Source organism: Hippopotamus amphibius, chromosome 1, assembly GCF_030028045.1.
Source record: "Hippopotamus amphibius kiboko isolate mHipAmp2 chromosome 1, mHipAmp2.hap2, whole genome shotgun sequence".
Classification (NCBI taxonomy): Eukaryota; Metazoa; Chordata; class Mammalia; order Artiodactyla; family Hippopotamidae; genus Hippopotamus; species Hippopotamus amphibius.
The window spans coordinates 117,225,115-117,246,248 of NC_080186.1; the positions used below are offsets into that span (position 1 = coordinate 117,225,115).

At 42.0% G+C, this 21,134-nt stretch overlaps 2 protein-coding genes across 31 annotated transcripts in view; one reads left to right on the forward strand and one right to left on the reverse strand.

Moving 5' to 3' along the window:
• Nucleotides 1-491: 491 nt before the first annotated feature.
• Nucleotides 492-12,387, reverse strand: C1H1orf43 (chromosome 1 C1orf43 homolog). 7 transcript variants are annotated; one of them, XM_057725361.1, is made up of 10 exons: nt 12,079-12,385; nt 11,581-11,682; nt 7,976-8,093; nt 7,707-7,760; nt 6,874-7,040; nt 6,730-6,788; nt 4,920-5,013; nt 3,310-3,350; nt 1,497-1,626; nt 492-938 (listed from the first exon to the last, which is right to left on the reverse strand). In XM_057725361.1, exons 1-10 carry the CDS (start codon nt 12,142-12,144, stop codon nt 837-839), a joined length of 933 nt encoding a protein of 310 aa, XP_057581344.1. In that variant the 5' UTR covers nt 12,145-12,385; the 3' UTR covers nt 492-836. The 7 variants fall into 7 exon arrangements, 6 of the variants coding, with proteins under 6 accessions (XP_057581344.1, XP_057581345.1, XP_057581347.1 ...); XM_057725362.1 differs by lacking the exon at nt 11,581-11,682; XM_057725364.1 differs by lacking the exon at nt 3,310-3,350 and having other exon boundaries at nt 12,079-12,381.
• Nucleotides 12,388-12,623: 236 nt separating this feature from the next.
• UBAP2L (ubiquitin associated protein 2 like) overlaps nt 12,624-21,134 on the forward strand; it is a 41,105-nt gene continuing 32,594 nt past the window's right edge. For 22 of the 24 annotated variants that reach the window (XM_057725339.1, XM_057725346.1, XM_057725352.1 and 19 more), the window contains exons 1-4: nt 12,681-12,779; nt 16,811-16,940; nt 18,152-18,229; nt 18,800-18,910. In XM_057725339.1, coding sequence (XP_057581322.1) covers nt 16,851-16,940; nt 18,152-18,229; nt 18,800-18,910 — 279 coding nt within the window. In that variant the 5' untranslated portion in view covers nt 12,681-12,779; nt 16,811-16,850. Of the gene's footprint in view, nt 12,780-13,364; nt 13,395-16,810; nt 16,941-18,151; nt 18,230-18,799; nt 18,911-21,134 lie in introns of those variants that run through there. The other 2 variants (XM_057725359.1, XM_057725360.1) reach the window with 2 other exon arrangements.

The window sequence follows — 21,134 nt, forward strand, 5'->3', positions numbered from 1 at the left end:
AGCAGATCTTTATGAGCAAGGTTCTCTGTGGCCTATAGATGCAAATGATTAATCAGTACTTTTCAGAATTTTGAATACATTTAGATTTCACATGCTCTTTCCAGTCCCCCATAAATCCCACCATCCCTTATTCCCTTGTAACTGCTCTATTACCTGCCTGATCCCTGAAGGCATTTGAGTTTGGAACCCTGTTATTTTGCAGAGGTGGGAATTCAGACAGAAATCCAGGGGAAAGAGACTTGTCCAAGGCCTCACAATAACTGGCCAAGTCAGAACCTAAAATCCAGGCCTCCTGATATCAAGCACCATAGTGCCTGTGGATTAAGAGCCATATTCAGAGCTATTTGTCCAAGTATACAGAAAAGATCAGTGGAAGTGAGATCAGAGAGGTGGTGAGCAAAAGCCAGAAAGCTATATTAGATTATGGCCGCTGTGAATAAGCACTTCTGAAAGAGATAAAGATTTAGGGCTGAATGAGCCAGTGGTCCAAGTTTGAACCTTTAAGAGCTAGCTTTATTTTTTAAACCAAATCAGGATTCTCTGCTCAGTTTGTCCATCTATCCACCTCCCCTCCGCGCCGACTTACATCAACACTGCATATCTCATTCTGGCCACAAGGCGTCACTCTTGTTTTTACCATTGTTTCACAGGTTGTTTCCCAGATCGCACCAGGGGCTTGACAGGGGCATGAGAGGTGAGAGTGGGAGCACTATCTTAAGCCCTGGGCAGATAACTAGATCCAGGTGATTTTGGGGAAGGATGCTGGAGGTGGTGGGGCTCAAGAAATCTAGGTTAGCAGGTATGGTGAGAATGGAAGGACAATGTTTCGAATGCCATTAGAGTCTCTCCACGTAAAAGGCTTTGCCCATCTGATTTAGTTCCTGCTGGTACTGATGATGCTCCTTTTCAAACAGCTGGTGCAGGGCAGCTTGACGGACCTGGTTGGGAGGGCAGAATAGAGTGTGATGTTTGCCCTCTGTTTACCCATTGTTCTCATTCTCTCTCCCTGGTTGCTTTCCCATCACCCGTGTTCTCCTGCATCTGGGCTTAGCTGTGACATAAAGCTAGGCAGCAGCATACAGACTGAACCATTGGAGGGGAAGCCTACCTATTTTTTTTTTCTCCATGGGTAAAGCCCCAATGTTCAGCAAATATTTTGCTGAGAAAGTACCATGAACCAGAAACTTTTCTAGGCACCTGGGATACAAGGATGGTGACATAACAGCAATTGGGGACTCCAGGGAGAGAAAGAGGTTCTAAGAGGCAGGTGCTAGGCACTAAGAAGCAGTCTTACCAAGGTGAGAGGAGCAAAGACTAGACTGCACTTTGGGATTCTGCAGCTGGATGCAAAGAATCAACGAAAAGGAGCTTTGGTTTTAGGGTTAAAGAGTTGCTGTTCTGGTATAATGGCAGAGACCAAGAGCTTGGGAATGCCAGTGGGCAAAGGCACAGGGCAGTAGAGGATGAAACTTCAGGTCACCCTTGCTAGAACTCACCATCAGTAATTGCTTGTTGGCCAGTGCCAACTCCTGTACCATAGTGTCCTGCATCCTTAAGATGGCATATGGGTTTCTCCTCTGGCTTAATGTCATCTGCCACAGACAGTGAGTGTGTGAATTTCGCCACCTGTCCCAGGAACAACAGTAGGGGTTGAATGGGTTAGATTTAGGAGTGGAGACAAAAACCCCATCAGTGAGGCTGCTTCTTCACCAGAACTTCTGTGCCATTGTCAGAAGACTGCAAGCTCCTTGAAAGGGTAACTAAAACTGACTTAGAACCTAATATGTCATTCAATCATCATCATAACCATGTCACAGATACTAATTTTTGCATTACATAGACAAGGAAACTTAAAAGTTCAGGTGAGTTGCCCATGGTGACTTAACGGCAGACCTGGGTATCAAATCCAATCTAAGGGATTAATTCCTTCCATCATACCAGTGATACTCAGTCCTAGCTAGACACACTCTGGAATCATCTGTGAAGGTTTTCTAATACATAAAAGGAATATGTGGCACACACACACACATACTCTGTTCAGATAATCCTATTGACATTTTAAAAAATCAAGTAATTTTTACAGATGGCTGAAAATTAAATCCATACAAAAATATGTATTAAATGAAAAGTGAAAGCTTCATTCTTCTGCCCTAGTCCTTCTCAACAAAGTTTTCAGTTTCTTGTGTATCCTTACAAAAAACTTTTCTATCATATATCAGTAAGTGTATCTTTTAATTTTTTAACATGAAATCATACATTTACATAAGCATTATTACTTAACAATTTGGACTTTTCGTATCAGCACATAGAGATTTGCTTCATTCTGTTTAAAGGCTGCCTAGTATTTCTGTATCATAATTTAACCAGCTACTGGTTATTTTTAGCTTTTTTACTTTTATAAACAATGCTGCCATGAATACCCTTGTGTGTGTACTTTCTTGCACTCTTTCTAGTGTACTTTCTAGTGCTTTTGTGTGTAAGGTAAATTCCTAGAAGTAGAGTTGCCAGTTCAAAGGATATGTGAATTTAAAATTTTGATAGATTTCATAAAAAAGGCTGCATCAATCTTGACTCCCACTAAAACCATATGCATTCTTGTTACTTCACATCCTTGCTACCTCTGGGTAATAACCTATGAAACCTTAAAAAACAGTCTTATCCTATCTAATCCCAGACCATTTTAGTCAGAATCTTCTGGGCTAAGACCTGTGTTTTTTTTAAAAAGCTCCCCAGTTAGTTCAACTCGAGGATGGATGATGCCTTAGAGGACTGGGACGGGGAGGGTGGGGGGGGAGTCGAGGGAGGGAGGGAATACGGGAATATGTGTATAAAAACAGATGATTGAACTTGGTGTACCCCCCAAAAAATAAAAAAAATTAAAAAAAAAAAAAAAGCCCACCAGTTGATGGAGATATACAGCTTAGTCTTTTGAGTTTTCTCATTCATTCATTCATTCAATAAATACCTACTGCATACCTACCACATGGTTAGTGCAATGCCAGGCAACAAAGACTTGTATTTTCCTTAAAAAGTAAAAAAAGAAAACAACAAAAACTTGCTCCAATTTTCCTTCAGAGAATGAGAAGCAAGGGGCAATAAAAATCATTGCCTACATAGCCTAACCTGGTGGGCACTAGGAGGCTGATCCCTGCTTTTAAGAACAAGGGCTGCTTCTTGCCCCCCTCCATACCTGGTTTGCCTTCTTGAGGAGCCCCTCACAAGATGCAGCACATCTCAGAGATGGCCTCAGGACAGGAGGGTGAAAAGGTCAAGCTGAAGGGTAAGGGAAGGGATAAAAGCAGAGATTACCTGTCCACCATCTTCTTAAGTCCCAGGGCCCTTTGAAACCTCTGCAAGAAAAGGGAGTTCTGTTGACCTGCCTTGATCTCCAGTACCTCACCCTGAGGACCCTAACATTAAGTGGGAGACACACAGAACTTTCTCTTCAGAGAGGGAGTAGTCAGTTTCCTAGGGGAGATGGGGAGAAAGTCCTATTCCTTTCCGAATGAATCAAAGGAAACATGCAGGGTATGCAACAAATATTTGAGTACCTACTATGTGCCACACATCGTCTCCCACTCCTGCTACTACTCTTCTGCTACATCAAGGGCCTCTCTCAGGAAACTGTCCATTTCTGGTAAATTGACCTGGAAACCTCATCCGGGGAAACTCATCCAACCCAGCCTTTTCCAACTTTGCATACCTCTTCTACTTTTACCATCTTTTCCATAGACATGTCTACAGACTTGCTTGATGTAAGTCTTAGGAGACTGAGCAGGCTCTACTTTCTGTTTAGTTTAGTCACCGAGGTTTCAGTAGTCATAGCAACATTTACACCTCCAACAATGAGTCTAGGCCTATGAGTTGATTGGTTACCTAGCCTGTTGCTCAGGAGACCTAAAGGGAATCCTGGTTCTCCAGCCTTCTATTAGTGACACAGGCGATTCTGTGAGCAAGGACCAGTCGCAATTTTAGGATTTCTTCTTTTGGGGTCCCAAGGAGTATCTGTATGGTTCTAGGTCCAGAGAGCATATCACATGCCTGTTTTATTAAAAGACAACTATAGAGGAATGAATCATATGCTTTACTTTTTAATTGTTCATTTTATTAAAGTTTATAAACTCAGACCAATATATTGGTCTGACCATTCCTTCACACTATCCCACAAATGAGGAGGGATGGGATTATGTCAGGTGTCAAAACATTCCTTTTTCAATTTATTCATGACAGTATGGAATGAAAATGGAAGGCAGGGAAGTTGTGTTGTTTCAACACATCCTGGTTTAAGTGGAGCACCAAGATAAGTTGTTCCACATACCACTCATGGCCTCACCCAATCTCCCCACCAGTTCCTGTATACCTTTCCCACCAATGAACTCTTAGATGTCTCAAACCCAAGTGGTTCCCATTCAACCATGTACAAAGGGATATAGGTACAGAAGACAAGACACCAAGCCCTGTCACTCCAACTCTCACCCTTGGGATTATTTATAGTCTGGAAAAAGACAGATGAACCATGATCAAAACCAAGTGAAGATTTTTAAGGAAGCTTTGACAGAAATATTAAGAAAAACATCTGAATTCAACTCCAGAGAAAAGTGCTACCAAGGGAAAATAAAGTCTTAACTGATGTTCTGAAACTAGCTGTAAGAGAGGGTGGGAGAATGATCCTCTCGGCATGAACTCTAAGGGCTCTGAACACAACCAGAGCTTCAGCTGATCCAGTCTGGGCTGCTGAGCCAGATGGCCTGAGGGCTGCCCAACGAGCACACTGCAGTCTGTCTGTCTCTATCAACAGTGCGAGTCCTTCAGCTCCATCACAGAGTACTCTCCAGTGTGTTATAGTTGTCCTTAAAGCTCTTCAACTCGAGGAAGTGCTTGGCACGTTTACTCTTCTGACTGGAGGGGAGGTACGTCACCTGGATGGTTGTTGGGGAGACTTCAGGAGACTGGGTTAGGTCTTTGGCTGCTGACTGGTGTTGTCGCTGAGAGCTCCCACTTCGCGCTTTGACCCTGAAGAATACAAAGAGGGCAGGTCATGGACAGAATGAGGACTAAGGGAAGAAAACAATTCAAGGCTTATCCATCCTATAAATGCAGCTGTAGCCACAAATGGTCTCTATCTTATCTTATAAACTAGTTACTAAAATCCCATCTGGTGGCTTAGAAATAGCAGAGAAACCAATTTTCCCACTGAGTCCCTGCCTCTGACTCAACCTCTTCGTTTCACTGTGCTTAAAGAAAAATTTTTATTCTGCTGAGTCATCTAATGTGTAACACACCATTAATATACTCCCAGTCCACAGAGAGACCCTTGAAACAAGTGAACACCCAAAAATACTGACGTTAACTGTTGAGTACTTACCACACATTAGGACGTTAAACCTGGTGCTTTACCAACACGTAATTCACTAAGATACCACTATCCCTATATGGTGGTATCATCTCCTTTGGCAGGTTAGGAAACTGAGGGTCCATCAAGTAAGTTGCCTGAGGTCACAAAGCTAGTAAGTGACAGAGCACTGGGATTCAAACCTAAGTTTGTCAGATTTCAGAGCCTATACTCTTCAATATACCCACTGAAAGTTTCTAGAAACTAGAGATCAAAGAGACTAAATTTTTAAGTGTGGTAAAATACATGTAAAATTTACCACCTTAACCATTTTTAAATGTTTACAGTTCAGTACTGTCAAGTACATTCACACTGTTGTGCAACCAACCTCCAAAATTCTTTTCATCTTGTAAAACAAACTCTCTGCCTATTAAACAACTCCCTATTCCCCCTTTTTTCCAGCCCCTGGCAACCACCGTTCTACTTTCTGTCCCTATGAATATGACTACCCTAGATACCTCACATAAGTGGAATCATACAGTATTTGTCTTTCAAAGAAACTGAATTTTGAACAGGCCTCCTGCCTGACTTCTGGACCAAATGCCCCTTCCCACCCTGTCCATATGTTCATTTTCATTAGTTTTCTAAGTAGTTTTTACTAGGACCTTTTGCCGTTAGAACAAGGTAGTTTATTTTTAAGGATAGAGAAGACAGGACAGACTTGCCCCTTATCTTTTGAGAGAGAGCCAACACAGCAAAAAACAGACGTATTCTTTTTGTGGCTGGTAACTTTTTATTCTAGACTGGCTTTCCCTCTTTACTCTTTCAGTTACACATATGCATAAACAACATAGTGAAGCTTTCTTAGTACATATTTAAAATGTTCCTAACAAAAAGTCACGATGTCTCTTCTATAACACAAGCCCTCAGCAGCTGATTCTTTAGTGATATGTTTTGTTTCAGAAAGGGTTACTAATACTTTAAGTGGTAATAAAAATGTTTGGCATTAAATTCTTACTTTTATCAGACCAAGGCACAAAAGGATAACACTGGGACTCTGAAGAGAAGGCATCTTTGTATGCTGAAAAATTTTATTTTTTTCCCTTTACTGGTGTAATAGGTTACACCAATTCTGACATTTTACTGAGTCGGACAAAAAAACCAAGAAAAGAAAAAGAGATGCACAAAAGTAGGAGAAACTTCTCTCATTAGCTTAAGAGCAGCATTTGCTTTCCAATGTGAGCAAGAGACAGCTCTAGCAGTCTAGGACCTGACAACTCTTATGTTAGCATAGATGTTGTTCACAGTGGTTCTGAAGGTCATCTCACTGTGGGAACAGTCCAATACTACTGTATTCTCTAACCAGCTCCCTTTGACATGTTCCCCTCCAAACTCACACTGTGGCCAGCTCACTCAAGGCCTCCTGATAGCGCAGGTACTCACTCTGGCCAAAGACCTGAAGAAAGAGGAAGGAACAGTGAGGATCTCTGTCTGGGGCATCCCTTTAGTTCCCTGAAGGAAAAAGTGGCCATCCAGCTTACCCCTGTCCCATAGCGGGCTGTCTCATAGCCATCCAGCAGGGTATCAATGAGGGCCTTGCGCACACCCTTAAAAGGAGTACTAGTGTTTCGAAGATCTAGCAGGTAGGAGCGGAAATTCTTGCCCATTAAAGAACGGGGATGTCGGCCTTCAGCATGAAATGGGATCTCTGTGGAGATAAAAGAACAATGATACCCCCTTCCTCATTCGTTTAGTCTTTCTAAATAACTTTCCAAACTCAGAAATAGGTCCAATGAATTGGGGGGAAATTCTAAGAGAATTAAGAAGACCAGAGATACAGAGCTCAGTCTGAGTAGTCATATGGTGGTGGCAATACAACTGTTAAACTATACCAAGGATACATGATAGTGTCGTTTTCCTATTTACCCTCCTACTTACCCATAGTTTAAGATATAAACTATGTTTTGGTAGAGATAGAGCATTTTTGACAATGGTCATATAAAAAAGAAAAAGAAAAAAATTCAAGAGCGTGTCTGACAATGGTCATAAGAAAAAAAATTCAAGAACCATCTGTGTAGGCTTGGTGAAAAAGCAGATGCTGCCTGTCTTTTGTGGAAACACAAGCAAATTACCACCATCTAGTTCATGAAACTAAAGGTTTAGAAAGAACAAAACAAATCCAGACTCTTTGGAGAAAATTAACTTACCTACATCATTTCCTTGGGCAGAATAGTAACCCAGTACTCTCAAAACTAGGAAATTCCTACCAGCTGGGGATGTGCAGAAAGGACAAATTCTAACACATAAAGTGGGTTCCTCCCTCTCTTCCCCTGGCAAGCTTTCAGGATCCAGAATGCTGTTGAGCAGTCCTTACCAGAGGCACGGATGGCATCCAGAGCTTTCATCCTATATAGATAGTTGTAGCAATCTGTTGAGAAAGAAACTGGTCTCAGGCATAACCCTCAAAAGATGCCCCAAACTCCAGCAAACTTAAAGTGCCTCCCACATCTGACATATACTCAGTTAACAAGGAACCACAGCTGCTGAGTTTGCCAGCAGCTATGTTTATAACTCTGAGAGCAAAGGAATTCTGAGTGTGTGAGACCCTCTCACTGAAGTATCCTCCAAGAGCATGCCACATACTTTGATTTCCCTGGGTTTCCAGCTGTAGCAGTCTTGCATCATCATCGGCAAGGAGCTGAGGTTCATATTTGATATCCTGAACCCTGGATAGTCGGATATCAATCTCCTCTTTTAAGTCCTGTTCACGTGGAGAAAAGAATACACAATCACTTAGCCTGTACTGTGCTTCCCATCAATCTGGAAACGGGTTCGAGCAAATGAACAACTAGGACAACAGAAGCAGAGAAAATGCTCATTTGGCTAATGAAATTACAGATAAGACTCAAGAATTTAAGAAAGAATGGGGTTAGGACTTCCCTGGTGGTGCAGTGGTTGAGAATCTGCCTGTCAATGCAGGGGACAGGGGTTCAAGCCCTGGTCCAGGAAGATCCCACATGCCATGGAACAACTAAGCCCATGTGCCACAACTACTGAGCCCATGTGCCGCAACTACTGAGCCCATGTGCCGCAACTACTGAAGCCCAGCCACCTAGAGCCCGTGCTCCACAACAAAAGAAGCCACCACACTGAGAAGCCCATGCACTGCAATGAAGAGTAGCCCCCACTCTCCGCAACTAGAGAAAGCCCCCATATAGCAACAAACACCCAACACAGCCAATAAATAAATAAATAAAATTACAAAAAAAATGGGATTGGGTTTGCTAAGAACCTCTCCAAACTGCATATTTTTAAGCTACCAGAATTCCTTCAAGCTCTACAGCATTACTTCTGACTTGCAACCGAATTTTTTTTTTTTTGCTGCGCTGAGCAGCATGCAGGATCTTAGTTCCCCCACCAGGGATCAAACCTGCACCCCCTGCAGTGGAAGTGCAATCTTAACTACCAGACTACCAGGGAAGTCCCCTCGATTGGATTTAGAATTTTGGTTAGGTGTTATACTTTCCTGAGCTGGGAAAAAAATGCACATCAACTGGAGGTCATAAGCTACTCTAAAAACCTATAAGGAAATCTGTATGTGGTTTAGATGTTTGGGAACTAACCCTACCTGATGGACCACAGGATTTCTAGAGGCTTTCTTCCAGAGCATATTTAATTTTTAAAGTAGGTAATTCAAAAAGATACGGAAGGAAAAAAAAGATATGAAAGGTGTCACCCCCACTTACCCAGAAGCAACCACTGTTAACAGTTTCATATTCATCTCTCTTACTTAACAGGGTTGCCAGAGTCCCAGCAAGTATTTTCTTGTGACATTTAGGAACTTCCATTGTGAAATATGTCATACATAGAATACATTTGACATATACATGCACCTTAAATTACAAAATTCATTAAACTACATGCACTATTCAGTTTATGCACTGGAACATGATCAACGACTTGGAAGCCTTGTGTGTCTACCTGATTGAACGCAACCTCCAACCTTAATTTCTCAAGTTTCATTTTTCTTTGCTGTTTTATCACAACACCTTGAAGATGTTTAGCTTTGCCTGGTTTTGACTTTATTCAAATGGAAAAACACTTTCTGAATTCCTCTGCAACCTATCTTTTAAAATTTTAAATAAACTTTACTGAGGTTTAATTTACATGCAATAAAATACGTCCATTTTAAGCGTGTAGTTTGACAAACGAATACATACATTCAGCTACCATCCCAATCAAGATACAGAACATTTCCATCACCCCAAAATATTCTTCATCCCCCTTTGCAGTCAACCTCCCCATTCATGCCCCAGGGAACACTAATGTGCTTTCTATCAATTTAGTTCCACCTGTTACAGAATTCCATACAAACGGAATGGAATCATATGGTATGTATTCTTTTGTGAATGGCTTTCTGGCATTTTTTCACTCGGCATGTTTTTGAGATCATTCATGTTTATGATTTACTTTTTCCATTCAAAAATATTTTGGAGATTCACTTAGTTTATTTCATTCCTTATAGTATTGCAGAATACAAATACATTATTATATATCCATTTTCAAGTGGACATTCAGGGTAACAGTTTAAAAAAAAATTACAAACAATGCTGTGAGCGTTCTTGTACATGTCTGGTACACATGAGCAAAAATTTCTCTATGGTAGAAGCAGAATTGCTGGGCTGTGGATCAGGTACATTTGCAACCTTACTAGTCAATACCCCAATATTTTCCAAAGCAGTTTTACTAATTTATACTTTCACCATCACTGGATAAAAATTTAGACAGAATTTATTGGAGCAAAAGGAATCTTGATTTCATCTAGTGTGAGGCTGGCGGGTCCCAAATAGTTAAAGTTTTGATGGGCTCATGACATACTGGAAACTAACCCTATATCCTTCTTATGCAAGACAGCTGACACTTGGAGAACTGAGAGAATGTGGAAGCACTGTTGAGGTTTTAGGCCACAACATCTTCTTTGAGGCTTTCCATGGAGTATATCAGCAAAGAACAATGAGAGGAGGATTATAGCACTAGTTAATGAAAGAACATTGGTCTAGGAATTGACAGAATTGTGTACTAGCTCTAGCCCTCTCACTAACCTACTTTTCACTCAACAATGAATTATTGATTACCTACTATGTGTAGGCCCGGGCTCTACAGCAGTAAACAAAACTGGCACACTATATACATTCTTAGAGCTAAGGGAAGAGAGGGGCATTAAACAAATAAACATAAAAGAAAACTTATGGTAAAAGGCTATCTGAAAACAAGACCTACTTTATAATGGGTCATAACCATTCTTCTTTGTAGGAAATAGTATTTGAGGTAAGTTCTAAAGATCACATGAGCTAACCAAGTGAAAACCAGAGGTAGATCTTTCTACGCCACAGTTACAGCACATATAAAGATAAGAAATTCAATCAGGGTAGCTGGATCCCAGTGATCAGGGGAGAGCTACAGAAAAGGAGGTTGGTAAGGGCAGCAGGCACCTTTTACCCAGATGTAGAAGGCAGAAGAAGCAGGATGGGGGTGGCAATGGGTATTAAGAGTTCTCTGGGGTATTAAGAGATGTTAGGTTTGCGATGCCTATCAGACATCTAATTGGAAATGTTAGGTGGGCAACTGGATACACAAGTATGGAACTGAGGAAGGAGGATTGGGATAGAAATAACATTTCATCAGTAGGTATTTAAAGCCAAGGAAAGGCAGGCAATTACCTAAGGAGAGAGTACAGAGACTACTTGTTTATTCACTTTCTGTATGTCCTCCAGTAAGTTGCTTCCTTTTCTTAGGTCTCAGTTTGTAACATGAATGATGGAACTAGATGATTTATTGGGCCCTTATAAATCTAAAGTTTTGCAAAGGCAACACTCCTCACTGATCTGGGGCTAATTCTAACCACTCTAACCCCATCCTAAATCAAAATTTAAAAAACAGAAAACACTGGGAAGTTTAAGTTGAACTGGGAAACATCTTACCAAAAAGAGCTGGCAATTTTAATCCAAGTCCTTCATTCTGCAGATGCAGGAACTGAAGTCCCTGGATAAGCCACTTGCTGTGCCACAGCAGTGAGCAGATAAGCCAGGACCCAAAATGACCTTTACTGCTCAATATACTAAGGTAAGCATATGGGAAACTAGACAAGGAAATATGGGAATTAAGTCATTTCTAAAGGCAAAGGAAATCTCATTCTGGGCCCTAACAGATGTGGAGAACCAGGCCTATCTCACGCCTTAAGGACCTACCTTGGGGGCATTGTGTCCCACAGGGACATGAGGTCCCCTTCGGGATTTCATTGCAAAGCGCATGATTTGCCTCTTCACAAAAATAAATAGCAGTACAAACACCTGTCCAAAAGATATGAGAAGTAAAGAACCTTGAATTAAAAAGTTAAACCAAAAAAAAAGCATGCCTTCATTTCAAATCCCCCAATTCGGGCTCTCAGGAATGCTTCGGGGTATAAATTGGGGCAAAGCAAGGCCGTCAGCGATGGGGTGGATACAGGTAAGCCTGTAGCGGAGAGGCTTGGGGGTCGGTATCCTAGGGTTTAGAGGGAGGGTTCTCAGCCAGGGGCGGGGCGGTCCGATTCGGCGACTTATGCTCCCAGGTACTCCTGGGATAGGAGTCAAAGCCCAGAAAAAGCGCAGGTGAGTGGGTGGAGAATGAGGACAGGGACCTGCTCAAGAGGAGGGTCTCTACTGGGTCAGACGCGACAGCAGGAATGGGGTGGGGGATCTCCTCACCAGGCTCCCGTAGGCCATCACCAGCACGACATTCACGCCGGACAGCCAGTTACTGCCGGACGCCATGGCCTCCCCACCCCGCGCAGAACTGCTCCGGTTTACCCCGCTGCCCTGCCTCGTCAGCCCGGGCTCCGCCGAGGCAACGGCGCCTGGGTTCCCTGAAGCGCCCCGGCCATTTCCTTACGGGGAAAGAGTAAGGCTGACCGGGCCTGAAAACATGGCGGATGGGGGGGGAGGACTAGGAAAGAAGAACGACGCCTTCCCGCTTCCCCCCAGCACGTGACTCAAACACGCAATGGCAACCGGGACCGGCGAGTGCAGAGACGCGGAACTACGCCAGTGAGAGGAAGCGGAGGCTCTCCGCGCGTCACGTGGTGGAGGCGCGGCCGCCGCGGAGGAGGCGGGGCGGACGCGCGGAGCCGGAATGAGGTGTCTCGTGGCGAGGCGGCACGCGCACGTTTGCGTGCGCGTCCCTTTTCGCGTCACGTGCTGGGGGACGCAGGAAGGCCAGTGGGAGGGGGAAGGCGCGAGAGCGAGCGCGAGAGGGAAAAGCAGGGAGGGGGGCGGGGAGGAGGGAACCTTATATCACGTGACAGGGGCGGCGCGACCCGGGGTGTCAGTGTGGAGGAGACTGAGGTAAAGTTGGGAGCGCAGCGGCGTTGGCGGCGGCGGCGGCGGCAGCGGCAGCGCGGCGGGGCCGGGTATTGTCCGCGGCCCCTTTAAATCCGCGATCCCCCCTTTACCCTCCCCCCTTCTCCCCTACCCCCGCCGTATCCCTCTCCTTCGGTAGGCCCCCCCGCACCTTGTGTTCCCCGCTGTACACCCCCCCGTAGTCGTGCGAGCCCTGGCGCCCCCCCTCTCGAGTCGGCCCCTGGAGGTTTTGTTTATGGTTGGGTTCGCGGCCTAGTGGGCCGCGCCAGAGCCAGGGCCTCGATTTGGGAGCGTGGCCGGGGCGGGGCTTGGGGCAGCCGGAGGGGGGGGCCATGCGGCTAGATCCTGAGAGGGGGGAGAGCGTGAAAGAGCGCGAGCGAGCGAGGCCTGGGCCCAGCCCGAGGTAGGGCGCTTTCTCTACCCTGGCGGGTGTCTGTAGAGAAGACGAGAGGGCCTCCTCCCTTTCCAACCCTCTGCGGGCCTCCTGATCCGGATCCGGTCTGGTTTGGGGGTGGCGGGGTGGGGGGGAGGGAGGGCGATGGGGTGGAGCTGCCCCAAACTCCCCCATGTGGCCCTCAGTTTGGAGTGCGGAGGATTAATTTGTTCCGGGTGGGAGGTAAGGAGGCGATTGGCCCCGTGAGCTCCCGATGTGGCGGCTGAGCGGGGTGAGCCTCCCATCCTCCACGCGTGGGCTTGCGTCCCCTCTCCGTTTCCAGCCTCTTTGTCAGCTCCTCTTATTACCCTTCCTTCTTCCTCCCCGCCCCAGCTCTTGGAATGTATTTTTTTTTGCTGCTGTCTTTAGCTTCCTGTCGTCCATACTATAGTTTTGGGTACCCCAAACAATTACGATGTTATTTGGGAAGCTGGGCATGGAGGCCCCCATAGGGTATAATACACCTAAGGGACGTCACTAGAGTAGTGGGGTATTTTTGTTCACTCTTTTCATAATGGGACAGGAATTCCAAATTTCTTCGACCCGTCACCTTGTGGACAGTCCTTAAATTGCTTTGCAAACTGATGTCACAAACAGGAGGCTGCTCCTTTTCCACCATTCTTGAAATGCAGCCATTTCTGGTGTAGGATGTGGTGGAAAGGAAAACACCACAGTAACAGGCCTTTTTGGTTGTTGTTGTTATTGTTATTCCTTTTGCCTTTGATTGTCCCTGATTATTAGATGGGGAGATCCTTTTTTTGTCTCCTCCCCATCCACTTCCACCGCCCATATTCTGCTTTGGGGGTGGGTATTCTATGTGACTTGCTGGGATGTGGTGAGGGGCAGTGACAGCCTGAATTACTGGAGAACTAAAACGTTTTGGCTGTGTATGGGTTGTTAAAAACTGCTTTGAGATACTATAACCATTGTCCTTAAAGATTAGACTGTCCCAGTGATTATTTCCGTTGTGAACGGGAAGTCGGGAATTGTTGTTGGCATGTAAACTAATGATGAAAGGCCCTAAAATGTACTGTTTTGATTTGATTTTTAAAGCTTCTTCTTGCCAAATGTGTCCTAACTGGGAAGTACTCTTTTCTAAATTAGATTCAAATTGATGGGGAAGGGGTTGCAGGGGTCATTTCCACAGAGCATGTAGGGGAATTAGTTGCTCTGTTAGAAGTAGCAAGCCTTACCCACCCCCATCCAGCTTCAGAGTTTCGAATTGTTTCTCAAATTAGATTGTAAGCTCCCTGAGGGCAGTAACCAAGTCATATTGCTTTTGTATTTCCTAAAGTACTGGACACAAGTAGATACTCAATAAATACTTGTTATTTATTTTTTTCTGTAAAATTTCTCTGGCTATTTTTTTAAGTAGCTGGTTTTCAAAAAATGGTCAAGGGCACTCCTGTGTTGAAACCTGTATTTGTTCCTGCACTATTCCCTTTGTCTCCGATACTTCTCACCTATTTCCCTTAAATATTTTTATGTTCTAAGAAAGAGTACTTAACAAGATTCCTCACCTCCACTGTGATAACTCTGGGTATGTGTCTATGCTTGCTACTACAAGGCTACTAATTCTGTGCCCTCTAGTGATCCATCCTAGATCACTTATTTTTGACCTGCTGCTCAGTGTTGTTACTACCTAGGTGGTAAAATTTTCTTAGTCACACATTTCAGAGTACTTGTAAGAGAGAAATGGAAGTTAATAGCAAGAGTTATCAGGAGAATTTTTTCCCCCTTTCCTGAGTAATTATGTGGCTTTCAAAATGACTTTTTGATGTATTTGCGTTGACTGGTACTGTACATGCAGTTGTCCATACAGGTAGTCATGAAATTCATATCTGCAGTGTAACTCCTGCTCACAAGTTGAAATCACATGCGGAGTAGAAAGCAATCAATATTTGTAAGTTATGGGAGCGGCTACGCCCATGTTAGAATCTTCATCTTAGAGTCAATTATAATAAAGCCTAATAGTTTTCTTCTAGGTTTTTTCTTTTCTTTTTTTTTTCTCTTTGATTTGAATCCAGGAGTATTTGGTTGAATAACCCTTCTTTTTTGTAAATTCAGTGTTGAAACTTGACAATAATGGCAGCCTGGGAAAATGGACTACTGTATATCAAACAATCCTGTACTACCTATACATGTTTACAGGCCTTTTTGTGCACATGTATTTAGAGAGAAGAGGTAATGGTTAAAAATTAGCCCTGAACTTTCCTTAAAAATACTTCTTGGTGATAGGGAATGTAGAACTCTTAATTCGTAATGACTGCATCAAACAACAAAGACCTATGTAACATATTGACCCAACTGGATGAAGAATTTATCCACAGGGAAGTTAGCTTTCTTTGTGACTCAAGAAACAGGTGAAATTCACTCTCCTAATAGTTAATCCTTGCATATTTGTTTAGAAGTCCAGCCTACCTGTTCCTCAAATCCAGCAATGTCTTCTGGGCAACCTAGAATTTACCCTATGTGAAGTTTCATTAATTAAAAAAAGTAAATATAGAGCAGAAAAGTATAAACTTGTCCTCTTTGGAAGGGAATAAAACAATGCAGTGTAACCTTATTTTGAGCACACCATCATATGATGAATGTTTACTAAATGCAGCAGCTGAGATTGCATTATAAAACAAAGTATGAATGAAGGCAGCTTAAATTTAGTCGAATCTTTGCTTGTTAGAAGTGTTATTAACAAAAACTGATCTGGTTTTGGGACGGCCCTGTGCATTCCGTGTCTCTTTAAAGACTCAACAAAGTCATCTTGCTGGCAATAATGTCTCAAGTTTAAAATGATTTCCCAGAACCACTGTCTTCCAAATAAAACCTTGTGCTAGATGCTTTTGGTTTGGGACAAATTTGGGATGCTCTGTATATTAAGGTGAGTGGTGGAGGGTAATCGCAATCCTGGTTTCTTGGAACTGCTGACTTAGGAAACCAACAGAAGCAGCCACAAAAGCAGAGTGTTGGAATTATCATCCAAGGAACTGAGATTCTGGGCCAAGTCACTGGGGCTAATACATGCCTTGCTGAATATTGTGGGAGCCCCCACACCGTATTGAGAGATAGAAACTTGAGGGAGAAAGAGGCTAGACTTGAGCTTGTCCTTTCCCAAATGATAGAGGACACATACAACTTAACGTTTAAAAGGTTGTAAGGCAGGTAAAGCTGTTTTCAAAGGTAGGTTGAGTACAAAATTTTAAATTGTTTTTATTTGGAGTTTAGACTAATCCCCTTCCTGGAAGGCTTTTGTTTCCAGGCTTTGCTGATTATCTTTCCTTCTGTCAAAGGGACTTGGGGTATTTTCACCTATTGGAAGACTTATTAACATTGTTTTGCTTACTATCAAGATAGCACAATTTCACAAAGCCTGGTTATAGGGGACTGTAACCAAATCATGCTCATAATTTTAAAGTAAACCAACCATCAGTTAACACGTTTTATACGTTTCTTGTTTTACAAAAATGGATTGATAGCCGTAGTTCCCTGAGGAATTTATCAAACTGTACATATGTCTCAAGAACAGGTGAATGTTGGTTTGTTTCTTTAAAGAAATTGTAAAAGTGGTGAAGGTGCTGATGAAAGAGAGGTTGAAAACGTTTTGCCCACATTTAACACCTAAACCTTTCTTTTTTTTTTTAAATCCTTCAGTATTCTACCTTGTAAATACTGTTATTTGTATATACTGTAAATGATGACGTCGGTGGGCACTAACCGAGCCCGGGGAAACTGGGAACCACCTCAAAACCAAAACCAGACACAGCACAAGCAGCGGCCCCAGGTAAAGAACCCAAGGGATATGGATCCATGGGGTAGCCTTGCTGGTTGATACTGACCTCCATCTAGTGCAGCCTCATTCTGTACTTTGGAATATTAGTTTGGGTTCTTTATTCTTATTTTCTAATCCTTACCTCTTTTTATTTGGGGCCTGATAACTGTTAATGACATGCTGTGTTGCAGTGTGCTTATTTTTTGTTTATTTGCTGCATTATGAGGCTTGGTATCTCTAAGGTAGCATTTTCCTTCACTCATCTGGGTTATGTTAGCAATACACTTCTTATCTCCTAGACCTTCTGCTTTGACATCTCTCTAGCCAATCTTTGTCTTGCCACCTTTTTCCTTTCCTTTGCTCTTCTTTTCCCTAACTTGCCTTTTATTTTCCCCTCTGGTCTCATTGAGGCCTAATCTGATTTTTCCTTTCCCATGAGGAGTTACCATCTTTACTATGTTCTTTCAAGATTAACAAATGAGATACCCTAGAGTATTGCTCAGTTCTAAAGAGTAAATTAACCTCCTGTGCACCTGGGCACTGTTTATGGGTTCTTTTTTTCAGTTGGATTTAGATTTTTTTTTTTCTTTCTTATAACCAGTCTGCTATTTGTTGGCACCTAATATGGATGAATTAGTTTGTATTTGGTTATGGTCAGATAAATTAAATATGTAAGACTAGAACTTTCCTCTTACTCATTTTTCTTTCACTTCTTTTTCTAGGTGAATTTCTAGCAGAATTTTAGTACTTAATCTTAATTGGGGCTAAAATTGCTGACAACTTACAAACATACGTTGGTACATGGAAGATATGCTGAGTGTATCCTCAGACTAAACCTTACGATATTCTCATCCCTAAGGAATAAGAGGGTGGCATTGGTCATTGCAGAATCAGGAACAGGGTTTACACATGACTTTGCAAATACATGAAATTGAATTAAGGCACAGATGTTTCAAAGGTGGTGCTGTGATCCCAAAACGAAAGTCTCTTTAACTGTGAACATATGTGAAACAGCTCCCTGCTTTTTTAGAGATTGTAGTGTGAAATAGTTGCAGCTTCACTCTTTGTTGTCATTTTGCTCGTTCAAGCATCTTAAATAGTGGTAGCCTTTTATTGGTCATTTGTAACAAGGAGAAGGAAATTGGGGTGGGAGATGATGAATGTTGAGTATATAGGTCCTTCTTATTTCTCTAAACTGTTGTCTCTTGATCATGCTTTCTTAGGCCACTGCGGAACAAATTCGACTTGCACAGATGATTTCGGACCATAATGATGCTGACTTTGAGGAAAAGGTGAAACAAGTGAGTGTATCGCTAATTTGCCATAAGCTGTGGGAAAAGACATCAAGATTAAAGCACAGTTAAATAGAATTGATGCCTACCAGGATACTTTCCACTGTAGGTATTAAAAGAATTATGAACTGAAATATGATAGGTTAAGCCAATACATAAGTGCTTTTATTGTCTGATTTACTGTATCCCTTTGGACATATTCCTTGTTCAAAGAGGTTTTATTTTAATTGTAACTTCTTGTTTATTGAGTGACTTTGTTGGTACCATTGTATAGCAACTTTGAGCAGTTGTAGCATCTAGGAAATGTGGAAAGTCAGGGTATGCTGAAGCCTGTGTACTTCTGCATTTAATTCTCTATTAGATGCTGTATTGTTCAGTTGCTTTACAAATACTTTTACCCCACCCCGAATCACAGGTGTTAATATTTTGCTTTTGGAACTAGAATTCCAAAATTCTGCATGTTTTGCTTTTTTAAGCCTGGTTCTTTGAAACTCAACTGTGTCGTCTTTTTCTTCACCTAGTTTTCTTTTGTGAGGAGGGCAAGCTTGTTCATGATGGTTGCTGATCTTTCTCTTTCAGTTGATTGATATCACAGGCAAGAACCAGGATGAATGTGTCATTGCTTTGCATGACTGCAATGGAGATGTCAACAGAGCCATCAATGTACTGCTGGAAGGAAACCCGGATACGGTAGAGTGCTAATAAAGTGTTCTAGAAAGTGGGTCCCTGGTTGAAAGGCTAGTAAATTCCAAAAATAGCAAGTGGGGTAACTCAAAGCAGGGTATCTTATTCTCCAAATAAAGCAAGGAACTGTCTTGGAGATTATTTGCTATGAGTTGCAAATACTTAAAATTTATGTACAATAAGTAGGAGAAAACAGATAAAATCAGTTTCTTCTAGTTGGTCTGGAATAAATTATTCATTCTAGGCTAGTGACTGTTTTCAAGACTTGGTTAGTCTGAGTTAGAGGTGGTATTTAATAACCTTAGTTACTAATCATGGAAGATTTCTGCTTACCTGTTCTATTGCTGTTGAATAAAGCCACAGACTACTGGATTCTGATTTCAGAACACTCCCATCAATATCAGCTTTACATTTCACAATACCTTTTCATCATGTGAACTTATTTCTGTTGAAGTAGCAGAGAAACAAACTTTACAGCCTGTTGACCATACCTGGAGATGATAGGGGATATTGGAGGAACTCTTGCCCTAGGATTTAGAGTTGCTTTCACCTCTTCCTTTCCTTTCCACTTAATGAGAATCCTATGTTTTGTTATTGCCTTATTATTGTATCAAATTGTTAAGTCCCTTAGGAACAGGGATTCTGCCTTACTAAATAATTTTTGGGAAGTTCCTGCAGTGTTTAGTAGAGACCTTTATTATTTTTTTTTGTAATGAGCAGTGTATCATTTGCAGTCATTTTCATTTACTTGGTCTTACTCAGGGGATCTTTGGTTGGAATTGATGACCAGATTTCATCCTTAGAGAGATTAACTTGCTGATGTTACGGTGTCACTTTAGCTGAATGTCGGAGGTTTGTCAGTTTCTTCGAGACAATGGGAAATAATAGTGAAAAACTATTATTTTGTTTTGTATATTTGATTTTTAATCATTACATTTGTAGATTTTTCTCTTCAAAAGTGTGATTCTAGATTAGATTTTATGTTATTGGCCTTGTTTGAAAATTACTGCCTGGATAGCAGTTTGTTTTGAGTTTACTCCAGAGTAATTGCCTCAAGATTTTCAAGGGATTGGGGTGGAGGTGGAACTACTTATGCTTTTAAAAAGTGTGAATTTTGGGTGGACTTCCCTGGTGGTCCAGTATTTAAGACTCTGAGCTCCCAATGCAGTGGGCACGGGTTCGATCCCTGGTCAGAGAACTAAGGTCCCACATGATGCATGGCATGACCCAAAAAATGAATTTTTCTTTTCTTTTTTTTTTTTTTTTGCATGAGTCGCATTTTGTTTCACCTTCTAGCATCTTCTGCCTAGTGCTACAAGTCTGACCTTCCACAGTATCAGAAAAAAAAAGAAAAGAAAAAAAAAGCTAGAGAATGTAGGTTTATGCCACCAATAAACCAGCTACTAGTGAAATCAATGGGAATCAAAGTTGGCTGCCAGGAATGTTAGATGTGTTTGGTTGGATGAGATCATATCAGAAAACTGGCAGTGCTTTGGGAAGATCATAGTAATTCTTTTTGCTTACAGAATGCATCTGGTGCCAGTAGCTGATGTATAACCATAGAGAAGCAAAAAGGTGACAGGTTTCTGAAACCTACCAGGTTTTGAGACAGATTAGCAAAAACTCTAAGAACTGTTTTGAATCTAGTTTCTAGGGTTCCTGATGGAGATTTAGCTACAAGGTTACTATAATTTATGAATTGAAGCTACTGTGAGCATAAAATGACCTACCAGCTGTAATGTTGAATCAGGGTGGGTTGGAAGAGTAAGCAACAAGGAGCTGCCAAGTCCTAGACAGATACTTAATTTTTTAATTTTTTTTTTTTTTTTTTGCCCATTTGCAAGCCTTGCAGGATCTTAGTTCCCTGACTGCGAATTGAACCCGGGTCCCTCAGAGTCCTAACCACTGGAATGCCAGGGAAATCCTCAATAAATTATTATTTTTTTAAATTATTGCTTTAGTAAACTATTTCTTGTGGACTTTTTAGAATATGTAGGTACGCTGTTAGTATAGTTTAAATTTACTTTTTTTGAACTTAAAAATACTTAAATTGTGGTAAAATATACTTAAAATTGACCAGTTTAACCATCTTAAGCATACAGTTCATTGGCATTAAGGACATTGGCAGTGTTGTACCACCATTACCACGATCCATTTCCAGAATTTTTTCATTTCCCAATTAGAAACTGTATCCATTAAACAATTAACTCTCTGTTTCCCTACTCCTAGC

Coding starts and splice junctions, on each gene's coding strand:
- C1H1orf43 (XM_057725361.1), bottom strand. CDS start 12,144: ATGGCGTCCGGCAGTAACTGGCTGTCCGGCGTGAATGTCGTGCTGGTG. Junction 11,683..12,078: donor TGATGGCCTACGGGAGCCTG/GTGAGGAGATCC, acceptor TCTTTTGGACAG/GTGTTTGTACTGCTATTTAT. Junction 7,761..7,975: donor GGAAACCCAGGGAAATCAAA/GTATGTGGCATG, acceptor CTTTCTCAACAG/ATTGCTACAACTATCTATAT.